We start from the raw sequence: 12,490 nt of genomic DNA, 5'->3' as shown, positions 1-12,490 counted from the left end.
ACAGGCTCAAGGTTGACCCATCCTTCCATCCTTCCGAGGTCGGTAAAATGAGGAGCCAGATTGTTGGGGGCAATATGCTGACTCTGTAGACCTCTTAGAGAGGGCTGTAAAGCACTGTGAAGCAGTATATAAGTCTAAGTGCAATTGCTATTTGCATTTTATTTTATTTCAAAGCTTTACCACACCGCATTCATGTGGCCGGGAAAGTTTTAACTTTTTTTTTATTGATAGCTGGTGCCTATACATTTTAAAATATGTGTCATTATCTTTAAGCAGTAACTCTTTATGGAAGCTCTTTTTTCTGGGACTCACATGACTACTGCTCCACAATTCCAGGAAAACATGCAATTAATTTAAGACATGTTGACAGATATTATGCAAAATCGTAAGGTTGAATGACCTCAGGGGCCATTTGAAACAGGGTCATATATAATTTTGGAGTGTCTGTTGTAACTTTGAACATTGGTTAAGTCAACTATCGTATCTCAAGGACTACCTGTATTGCACTGAAATCATAAGCTTAAGTTAATCCCCTTTTTTTAGTAGGAGATCAGCTTTTCTGCTCAAACTGTGTACACTTTCAAAAGGATGCTGAGACATTTGCAATGCATGTTTTGACTGCTGCAGCTGATTCATAGATTGAAAACTGCTTTGTATGAAAGCTTATGTGTGAATAGACAATATAAAGAATGGTTGAATTTGTTGGCTCTCTTCTTCCATCCTATTTACTAATCCTATGCTTTAATGAACCAATTATTAAAACTGTTGCTAATGTGACAAAATAATGTTTTTTCAGCCTGATGTTGAAGCCTGAAAAAATCCCTGCCTGCTTTAAGGAATAGCAGGAGGTTATATGAATAGCAGAGAGGTTATGTGGACACTCTATGTATAAATATTTCTTCTAAATCATTTTTAAATCAGCTACTGTCCTAACAAATACTGGAGAGCAACTGTTATAGAGTGTAAAGAGGAAGGTTTCCATTGTTTTACAGGTATTTTTCTCTGTTTCTTGGTATAGTGTAACTAGTCTTTCCCAAAAATGTAGACATTTCCTAATTATTCCTCATCTTAATCCTTTTGAGCCTAACTTACTTTAAACCATGTTCTTTGCAAAAATCTTGTTATTCTCCTGATCAGGCCAAGATAGAATTGTACCAGTTCCGATCCATATATAATTAGAAATGAACCTAATTATTAATGGATATGAACTAGTCTAAAAATAGCTCAGTCAATTTAATAATTGGAGTTTACTGAAAGGGGTAGATAATTCATATCTTATCAGAGCATAATCTATCTTTCACTAATTGCTGTAAAGCCACAGTGAATCAGCACTGTCTTGTTAATTGCAATATATCCATCATTTTGGGAACCTAGTGTTCCACAGTTTCATCTGGAACACTTCACACTGCTTCTGGATTTGTGGATTTAATCTTAGAAACTGCCAGACAGGCTTGGGGTGGTATAATTTGGGAGGAAATTTGGTTTAGTCTGAAAAGATAGCAGTATTCTTATTTCTAGTTGAAACGAAGTAGAAAAGACCATTGATTTTTAGATTGGTTTGCTTTTGAATAATTGTTTGGGGTTTTCTTTGAGGTTTTTTTCTTTGTTCTTTTAAATGATTTACCCCTTAAAGGATTATCTAGTATTAAAACTTTGCTTTCAATATTTAAACGATATTTAATGTATTTCAGACCTTTACTGTATTATTCCAAATCCTAATTTTATCATGATTTTTCACCTTCTGCTTTCTTTCTTCGTATAATAATTGTGCTGTAAGAAAAAAAATGCAGTTATCTTCATTCACTACTCCTAGAATGGATGCCAGGATTTAAATATTGTAGGCAAGTGTGCCAATGCCTTTGAGTTTCTAATTTCTTTCTGCAAAGAGTTTCCATGTTGCTCAGATAATTCATTTGAGTAGAAAGCTTAATATAAGACTAAAAAGTAAATGCCGCATCATAAACTTTATTATGTGTCATGAAAACCATTATTAAGAAAATCCAGCCAAGTATAACGTTGGCCATGTTTTTGTATATTGATCTGGCTCTTAGCGGGTGTGCCTAAGTTCTCTTTAGGGGCCATCATGTATTTTATTATTGAATTTTAATTGAATAAAATGAGGTAATTGGGACGCCTCTTTTATACTGTTCTATATTATTGTATCCTACCCAGAAATTTGGAATTGGGCATTGTAAAAAAGCTTTTGATAAGTACACCAATGAATATTCCCCCTAAATCCATAGAATCAGTGTTTTGCTTCTGGGACTTACTTTATTAATATTTAAATGATAAAAAATAAACTTGTGTGCCTGTTTTAATTAAATACATTTTTTTTATTTTCTTTTAATCTGCCATGAAATCTATGATGATTAACTAAACATCAAGTATTGAATGATTTTATCAGGGCTTTTTTTGTCATAGAACGCCTAGAACGAAGTTCCGGCACCTTTTTTGGATGGAACCTTGTAGAGTAGGCAAGGCGGGCTGTATGATGTGTGTGAGTTCCGGCACTTTTTTTTTTTTTTTTACAAAAAAAGCATTGGATTTTATTAAAAACATAGTTTCCTGTTTAAAATTTATTTAGAACTGCTTTGTCCAGCTTGGTACTTTCTATATGTACTGAGTATTGGCCAAGATGGCAGAGAATTTTAGAAACTGTAGCCCAAACCAATCAGGAAGACACCAAGTTGAAAGAAACTGACTTAGAATAATATTTTAAATCACTATTTTTTTCCTCCAATTTTCCTGCAGGAAAGGGAATAAACCAAGTGCCTCATGTTCTTGCTGTAAGGCAGGGGTGTCAAACTCAATTTCATTGAGGGCCACATCAGCATTGAGATTGCCCTCGGGGGGCCGGGATGGATGTAGCCTACTGGTGGGCATGGCTGGGGTGGGTGTGGCCAGCTCGACATTATTATTACTTTATTATTACTTTAATTTATACCCCGCCCTTCTCCCGAAGGACTCAGGGCGGCTTACCGGCAAATAAAAACGAAACTATACAATAAATATCTAAAAACAATTAAAATATATATTAAATAAGCCTGTTATTTTTAGAAAAGTTATAAAATCCCTATTAAAATCCCTATACAATCCCCCCCCTAGGCCAATCCCGCTTGATGGAAAAGCCATGTCTTGAGGGCACGGCGGAAGGAGGGGAGATCCGGAATAATCCGGATCTCTGGGGGAAGTTCATTCCACAGGGTGGGGGCTCCCACAGAGAAGGCCCTCCCCCTGGGGGTCGCCAGCCGACACTGTTTGGCCGACGGCACCCTGAGGAGGCCCACTCTGTGGGAGCGTACCGGTCGATGGGAGGTAATCTGCGGCAGAAGACGGTCTCGGAGATATCACTCACTTCAGGGGTGCCTGGGCAGGACTGGGGCAGATCTGAGGGTCTAAGGTGGAGGAGGATGGGACTGGGGCGAGTGCTGGGACATGGTCCCTCCCTCCCTTCCTCTGTTCCTTCCTTCCTCCCTCTCACTCTCCATTCCTTCTTCCCTCTGTTCCTTCCTTCCTTCCTCTGTTCCTTCCTTCTTCCCTCCCACCCTCCATTCCTTCCTCCCTGTACCTACCTACCTTCCTTCCTTCCTTCCTTCCTTCCTTCCACTCTCCTCCCTCCCTCCCTCCATTCCTTCCTTCCTTCCTCTCACCCGCCGTTCCTTTTTCCCTGTTCCTTCCTCTGTTCCTTCCTCCCTCCCTACCTTTTTCCCCTCCCTTCCTTCCTCTCTCCTTCACACCCTCCCTTCCCCCCTCCGTTCCTTCCTTTGCCTTCTCATCTCTTTCCTTCCTCCGCGCTCAGGAAGGGGTGATGGGAGGGGGAGAGATTGCCAGAGCTGCCATGTTGCCGCCGGTCTTGCTATCCCGCATGGTGGGGAGGTCTGTGCCGGTGAAAGGAAAGCCTCGTGGCTGCAAGGCTGGAGGTGCGGGGGGGGGGCGGCACTGATCTACAACCTGGTTGCATCCATCAAAGCCAGAACGCACTCAGCCTAAGATCCACTGGAACCAGCAAGGAGCTGCCTCGCCGCCTCTGTCCTGCCCCCTGGGTGTGTGCACAGGAGACGGCCAGTGCTGGCATCCTGGTGAAGTCAGCCTGCAGGGCAAGACAGGCAGCAGGGACGCTGGACTCCACTTGCGCGTGCACCCAAGTGGCGGGGCGGAGCTGCCCTGTGGATTTAATGCTGAGCACGTTCTGGCTTTGATGGATGCAACCAGGTTGTAGATCAGTGCCCAGTCGGCCTGGGCCGATCCGAGGTGCGGCGGGCCAGTCCTTCGCTCTTTCCAGAGTAGGTTCCCGCGCTGGATGGAACAACATATCGGGCCGCATCCGGCCCGCAGGCCTTTTGTTTGACATGTCTGCTGTAAGGCAAATTAGTTGCTGGGTTGTTGAAAGGAAATGCTAGTGACTGTGACAAAAAATGTACATTTAAGTTTTCTCCTTTTATTACTTCTGTAGTGCTACTCTTCTGAACGCAAATAACCCTCTTTCATGGGTAATTCTTCACTAATACTTGGCTCTCTGGAGATGGGGCCAATAGCACGGTCTTACTCTTTGGTAGTCCTCTTAAATACATTTTTTCATCTATATACAAAAAATGACTGTTGTTTATCTGCCTTTTTGTTTATTTCTTTTGGGGAATGAGATGCGCTACTTGTGAGATATTGGAATTGCCCAGGGATCCTGAGTTGATTCTTCCTATCCCAGGGCATGGGTGGGATACGTAAGGCCAGTAGTGGAAGTCCAGGTTCCAGAACCTTTGACTATCAGCAGTTGTACCGTTGAACAGTGACAGTTGGGAAAAATATACATACATACATATTTCTATCTATCTATCTATCTATCTATCTATCTATCTATCTATCTATCTATCTATCTATCTATCTATCTATCTATCTATCTATCTATCATCTATAATTTTGGTGGGAGGATGCACAAAAATATCCTTTAACATGTATGTTTGGCCCTCCTGTGATCATTCCTTTCCTCAAGATGATAGGACCTTGGGCAATCTATTGGCAAAGCCTTACTTCCCTCTAGTCTTGCAACACAGTGGCTTACCTGTGGTTACCATGGAGACAAAAAGAGCTTTCAGCCATGATAGGCCAGATAGGTGGAAGAACAGCATGGAAGGACCGTTTGGGAGGAGGAGAGAGGCCTAGTGAGGATGGCTGGCAGGATGAGTATGATTTGTGAGAAAGAAGAATGGAGGATTAATTAGAAAAGTTTGCACCTTTGTGAGAGAAAAATACAGAAGAGGTAAATATTTTCTGGAAATGCTATTGTTAATGTCTGGATGCGTATGTGTGTTCTCCCTAGATCAATTTTGGATTTTAACCTCTTTTTAAACTGGAACTTCTCTTCTGAATCAGTATTTATGCTGATCAAAGATAGGTGGCTACATTGACCTATTATGACATCATTTGTAAGACCATTCAATTTTTTTTTTCATTATAACCACCTTATTTATTTATCAAATTTCTACACTACTCATCTCACATCTGTGATCTTCTAGTATATTAGAGGTCCTTGTGGTGCAGAATTCAAAAGTTCAGCTTAAGCAAAACTATTCTGCATTTTTTTAAAAGTGTTGCTTTTTTTTTTTAAAAAAAAGTGAGCTTAAATGCTTTAGATTAGGGCCTTGAGTCTGAAGTGGATGCCAAATCTGATGCAGTGTATATTGACCAAGATTCCTTCTATGAATAGTTCACTTCTTTTGCTTTTATTTATCTTATTTATTTAAATTTATTGGCAGTCTAACTCCAATATAATCTGGGAAGTACACAAAACTAGAAAAAAACATAAAAATAGCTAAACATTAAATAAGATAGATAGTATGGACTAAATTAATCTAATAAACAAATCAGATTGGTTTTAATTATTGGCTGAATAAGTTATATTGGCCTCCTTCACACTTAGCTACTATAAGTCTAGATTTACAAACCACTATGGCTGGGTTTTTGCATCATGCCAAAAGAAAATCAAAAGCCAAGCCTGTTGCTGTTCAGCCTGATACTTTATTTTGCTTTTGTCTTAGTCTACTTTCACTTAATTCTCATACCCCCTATTTAAAAAACCAAGTAATATTATTTATTGTCTTTAGAAAAGGTAGGAAATCCAAAGCTGTCTGTAAAATTTAGAAAAGCCAGATTTTCTTTTTAATATGAACTTTTAAAAGATTGTTTAACACTTCTATTATTCATGATGGCAAGAAACATGTTTATTTATCTTGCAGGTTTACTGTAAATATATTGACAAAAGTTAGTAATCTGCACATACCGATAGAAGAGAAACAGAGTTTGATTCCTCTAATAACAATCTGCTGCCGTGGTACACTGATTTTGGAGGAGGATATTTTCCTTCTCTAGGAATATACTTTGATTCCATGTTAATGCTAAGGGAAAATGTGGTCCTTTTTTATTAATGTACTAATCTCTGCATTTTTGTTATCTATGGCTAGCAAACCAGGGTATAAGGCTGGAAGGGTTGAAATGTGATCAGTTATGCTAGAAACTGTACTGAAATTCGGATAGTTAATTGTATGCCCATACAGATTACCATAAAGCTAGCTAGATGAGTCTTTTGCAGCAACACATTGCAAAATATCTTGTGGCACCTTATATATGCCATATTTATTACTACAGATACTTTCATGGATTGTGATCTCCTTAGGCAGTTCCAGCTTGTCTACTAATCTTCTCTGATATTATTTCTCAAAGCCTTCAGAAATGGTCTCCATAATTGGATGAATAATGATGACATTCTCTTTGACACTTTTAATTTTTTTTGCTTCCACATTAAGTTGTGAAAAAAGATGCTTTGCCAGATACATTCACTCAGAGATTTGTTTACCACACAGGAGAAGTCCTGGCCTGGAGTGAACTACTTTGGGAATTGCATTTTGGTGGCTGCTATCATTAGATTTAGAAAACTGTAAAGGACTATCTTTTCTACCAACCACTCACTTACCTACTTATTCACTCACTCACTCGTTCATTCTTTCCACTTACCATCTATCATTATCAGATTGACTCTTTTATTTGTTGTTTAATTTACCGGTACTTTGATTTTAACTTTCATTTTGGAACTTTCTGTACTTTCTGTTTTAACATTGTTGTTATCTGCTTTGCCTACTCATTTAAGTAGAAGGTGAAATAATCCATGGATGGATAAATAGTAGATTGTGATTTTCTGTGTTGTGTGAACCCATCCAGTTATGATTGATTTAATACTTGGTTAAAATAATGAGTTGTATGAATAGACATTATTAAAAAATGAGAAGATTTCTTTTCTTGCCAAGAAATATTGAAACATACAAACACATTGATTGCTCAATGAAATTTTCTTTAACTGGAAAATTGGCCATGGTGTTTGAAGCCAATTGGCTTATTTCAGCAATTGTTTTTTTTCTGTAAGCAAGTACAGTTGTTAACTTTGTGTTGTTTCATCACAACATCAAACCATGATGTGCTTTCTGAACAGTGCCCTTATAGACGGGAGAGATGATGTGGGGAAATGGTAGTGGGAAGAAGCACTATAACCTGGTTCTCGGGTAAGCAGGAAATGTACACGCAGAAATAAATCCCAGTAAAAAACTTAAGAAGTCATGAGCGTCTCCCTCCCTTTTTATTTCCAGTTTAACTCTACACAAAATGTGTACACAGAATTCAAAGCAAACCTTGGCTGCCTAAATATGCAGACCTAGCCATGTTTATAATTAACGTGTTTAAAATTGGTTGCAACTGGTTTTAAAACATTTTTTCTAGTTCAATTGTATGAATGAACCTGTTTCTATGTAAGGTTGAAGTCAAGAAGACCCTTAATATCAAGAGGGAGGAAAAAGTGGAGGAGGTGAGAGGACTATAGGAATTTGGTCCTACTTGTAAAAGTAATTTTAAGTATCAGTTAGGGTAATATGAAAAGTGGGCCTTTGTGTAAGCTGTCTGTAAGAGCTAAGGTCAGTTGATGGATATAGAAATAGATCTGTAAAATTCACTTTGTTTTCTGTCCTTTGGCTTTAGAAGGAAGTATAAATAATTAAGTGCTATCAAGAAAGAAAGGTATTTGTAGCTCAGGGTTGAAATGAGGGGTCCTTGATCCTCTCCCAAGGACCTCTCAATGAAGTACTGTCTCTTTCAACACAACTCTTATAGAAATGAGGATGTGCTTGGGTTACATACTTTGAATATGCACCGTGATATGGTTGAAATGGTTTATTCAGAAGGAAATTTAACTCTACATTGCCCCTAAAAGTGCAAGAATTGTAGTACATCAATGCCTTAGAAGGAGAATGTCTTACAAAATAATCTAGGCTTTGTAGTCCTCGACTTACAACTGTACATAAGTGGTAATGGTTGTAAAGTAGGCTGATTAGGTGTCCAACCCGATATTATGACATTTTTTTGCAGTGGTCATTAAGTGAGCGCAGTAGTTGTAAAGCATCTGTCCTAGTTCTTAAGCAAGCAATACGGTCATTATGTGAACCAGTTGTTTGCTATGGGCATGCTTTTGCTGAAAACCAGAAGTAAATGCCATTTTCAGCAAAACTGTCATAGAAAACGATCACATGATCACAGATGCTGCAAACAGACACAAATGCAACCTTTTGCCCAGCTCCCAAAGTTTGGTCATGTGACAACAGGTGGGCCTCAACTGTCAGAACTTCAAATCTGGATCATAAGTAGCCCCCTGGTAGGTCTGTTGTAACTTTGAACAGTCATTAAGTGACCGGTCATTAATCATGAACTACCTGTATAGAAATTATTTTCCAATAAGCTATAATATCGCAAGACAGGCTATTAGCATGAATTACACTAAGCTTTTAAGAATCTTGGGTTCCTTCAGAAGAATTTTGAAAGCTTGCGCTTTTGTTTAATTATGATTTGTTGTCTGGATATCATTGGGAATACTGATTTACACTAACTGTGGTCATTTCAAAGAAGCTAAATGAAGATGAACCTATTGCGACTTCTAAAGCCAAATGTCTTGAAATTAACTATAGCTATTTTTAATCATAAATTGATGTCTATTCAGCGTGGTATGGGAAACCGCCTTATGCTGACTCTTAAGATCAACTGATAAAACTCTCTAGTTTGATATCTTGCATTTGCTGATAATACCTTTGTAGAATTTACACTAGCCCTACATAGAGATTCTGAAAATAGAATCCATTTCTTCAGGCAGAATTATGTGCAATTTTATTCTCAGCTATGGCCCCTCCCTTGGATAACTAGATATAATATGGGTGGCTGTTAAGGTGTTAGACTAGAAGCAGAAAGACCCAAATTCAAGTTATTTTCAGCCATGGAATCTCACTGGATGATTTTTGGCCAGTTAATCTTCCTCAATTTACTCTGTTTCACAGAATTGTTGATATGGAGGAAAACATGGGAGGAGTGAGGACTATATACACTGTCTTGAGCTCTTGAAGGAAAGGCAGAATATAAACCTATTAAATAAATGGGGATTACTGTCACATTCACATATTTTGCAATAGAAGTGGTATAGTGGAATTCCTAGAAAAAGAATTTCAGTGCAAAGTTCTATCGGAGGTTTCAATTATACCATACTATGTGCTTCTCTGTGTATCACAACATTTCTATAAGAATTTCAAAATTGCCGTTTCTAAGACATTGTATTCTCTTGTTCTGGCATAGCAGGCAATGCCTTAGGTAGTAGTGCTTGTACGTCACACTGGGTCATTAAATAATAATGCAGTAAAAGTGCCATGCTAGGTCTGCATGCATCATCCTGTAGCCAGTGTGCAACTTCCAAATCATCAATTTGTGCTTTGGTAAAATGTAGATCACGGGCTATGTATGGTTGCACAAGCCACAAAGTGAAACTTCAGTTGCAGTGGAGCAGTTTAATATTAAGTGGTTTCAGCTAAAGGAAAAATACCAAAATCTGACCTGAGTTCAAATCATACAGGATACCAAAGTAAGTTTAATTACTTTCAGCATTATTGGTTTATAATATTTGGAAATGGAGAGTACGTTTGCCAAGAAATAGAGAAAGTCTGCAAAAGTTTCCTTAAGCTTGCCATGCCTTGCAATTTGACTAAGTCTTTGGGTTTGACAGTGTGTAGAGTAATATCATTGCTTTTTCTTTATGCAGCTGAACATATACAAATATTTTCCTTTTGTTATTCTTTAATGATTAGGTTCGTGATGCAGCAATAAATAGTCTTGTAGAAATCTACAGACATGTAGGTGAACGTGTAAGAGCTGATCTCAGCAAAAAGGGATTGCCACAGTCTCGGTGAGTGAAAAGCTTCTCTTTCTGAGTTTTGTTCGTTTGTTAGGTTTTGAAGTCCACTTTTAAAAATCAGATTATTGTGAGGATTTGGCAACTCTCAGTTATGATACTATCTTACAAATAATGAGATTAAAACACATTCTGAATTAGTGGCATTTTATACGTGTATGTTCCTGGAAAAGTATGTGCAGGTAGTCTTCAATGTACAGCCATAATTGAGTCCACAATTTTGGTCGTAAATTGTGATGGTTATAAAGCAGGTCACCACATGACTAAGACTTAGTTTTATAACCTTATTATGGCAGTCTTTAAGCAAAACTGACAGTTGTAAGGTGAATCCATTGTTTACTATAGGACAGTTTTTTCTGGAAACCAGAAATAAACACCAGTTTCCACAAAAATATCATAAATTGCCAGTTTATGTGAGCCAGTTATCAAGGGCCCAAAATGTGGTCATGTGATCATAGGGCGTCCTGGATGTTGAAAGTTTGGGTCATAAATGGGTCCATTGTCCATCACTAAACGACCAATTATAAGTTGAGGACTACCTGTATCTTTTGTTTCAGTAAATTAAAACTAAGACTGAAGAATGGACTAAATTTTCTCAGAGTAAGAGGAATATAGTTCAATTTATGTATAGGTTTGAAATTCCATAGTCTTTAAAATATTTAGCTTCTTTTGTTTTCATTTACATTTAATTAAAAAAAGAAGGACTTAAAATTAGAGACACAAATGTGCCTTATTTGATTGTCATTTAAGTGCTGCCAAAATCATTATTCTTCATTTTTTTCTAACCAGGCTGAACATCATTTTTACAAAATTTGATGAAGTCCAGAAATCAGGCACCATGATTCAAGGAGCTGGTGGTGAGTAGTAGTGTTTTCTTCAAATAAGATTATATCAGTGTTGTAAAGTCTTTAAAATTGTTTTAAATTTTCTTTTATTCTTAAACTATGAGGATCATGCTTTTCTAATTTGGCATATTACTTCTGGAGGAACATTTCATTATATATATAGACACTTTTATTAATGTATGTATGTATGTATGTATGTATGTATGTATGTATGTATGTAAATATATCGGGCTGAAACCCAATGAATCAGTCCATATGCAATGTTAGAATATTTTCAGAATTATAGAAATACGTCTTATGCTCATGTGATTTCTGCGACCTCTGCATGCTCAATTATTTCATAGTTTGAGGGGGGACTAAATTTTAATGTAAACAAAATACCTCACTATCTTATTTAAAGTCTGTAAAGTGTTGGTAAAAAGGATGATTTATGACAGTTAGGAGATTATCTAGATCAGCTTCCCCAACATGTTGCTCTTCTAATGTTTTGGATTATAATTCCTATGTATTCTATCTAACCTCTGGAGAATACCAGATTGTGGAAGATTGTTCTTGCATAGATAAAATGGAATATTTTAAGGGTCAAAATTTGCATTGTCAGAGCAGCAGGTTTTCTGGTTGAATCATGGTTTTATAAATGCCACCATATTATATGCTGGGCATGACTATCTAAACTTCACAGTGCTTTGCTTAACATTAAGTAACAAATATTAAGATGCTTTGTTTGACAAAGTTTGTCATTGAACAGAGATGTCAGATTTTGAGAACTAGTTTAGGATTTAACAAGCATTCATTGCAACTGTAAATGTATTCCAGAGTAAAGTGCTAGGTATAAGAGATTCATGCTGGATTTGATATTTTCTGTAGTCAATAAATAAGTGTTTAACTTAGAGAAAAGATACAATGTAACCTACTTACCTTTTCATTTGAGGAATTGATGATCATTGATGATCATCTTATGAAGGAATTGTTGGTTGAGAAATAATAGTTTTTGTGAACGCAAAGGCACAATTGGTATTATGTCCTCACTTCAGAAAGTAAGTTTATTTGTGTGTGTGTGTGCTTGCATGCACACATCTATGCATATTAGAGTGGTGGAGGTAATTTGATGGCGCAGATTAGTTGATTTATGTGTGATCAGTGCATAGTAAATAAATTAGGAAAAAATAGTCCCCACTTTCTTCGGCAAAAATAGATTCAAATTAATAGAAAGGTAATATTTGTTATTTGTTATTTACATGGCTTAGAGCTGCTCTAGTTAGCTCACTGTATGTGGCATGCAAGTCCTAATATGTAATTGGGATTAAAAACAATAAAAATCAAATTTAAAAACAAATTGTACATTATAATACTGGTGGTGATGTAAAACTGGAAAACATAACTG

At 37.2% G+C, this 12,490-nt stretch overlaps 1 protein-coding gene across 1 annotated transcript in view; it reads left to right on the top strand.

Annotated features, from left to right (window-relative positions):
- The window catches only part of LOC107299782 (CLIP-associating protein 1-like), a gene marked incomplete at its 3' end in the record, with an annotated part of 40,777 nt that extends 29,659 nt beyond the window's left edge, over positions 1-11,118 (top strand). The window contains exons 4-5 of the mRNA XM_015829120.1: positions 10,158-10,255; positions 11,051-11,118. Coding sequence (XP_015684606.1) covers positions 10,158-10,255; positions 11,051-11,118 — 166 coding nt within the window. The remainder of the gene's footprint in view (positions 1-10,157; positions 10,256-11,050) is intronic.
- Positions 11,119-12,490: the final 1,372 nt, after the last annotated feature.

Source organism: Protobothrops mucrosquamatus, unplaced genomic scaffold, assembly GCF_001527695.2.
Source record: "Protobothrops mucrosquamatus isolate PMUCROS unplaced genomic scaffold, P.Mucros_1.0 scaffold5455, whole genome shotgun sequence".
In the NCBI taxonomy this organism is placed as follows: Eukaryota; Metazoa; Chordata; class Lepidosauria; order Squamata; family Viperidae; genus Protobothrops; species Protobothrops mucrosquamatus.
Note: the sequence above shows the minus strand (reverse complement) of the source record. Positions and strands in the feature narration are given on the sequence as shown.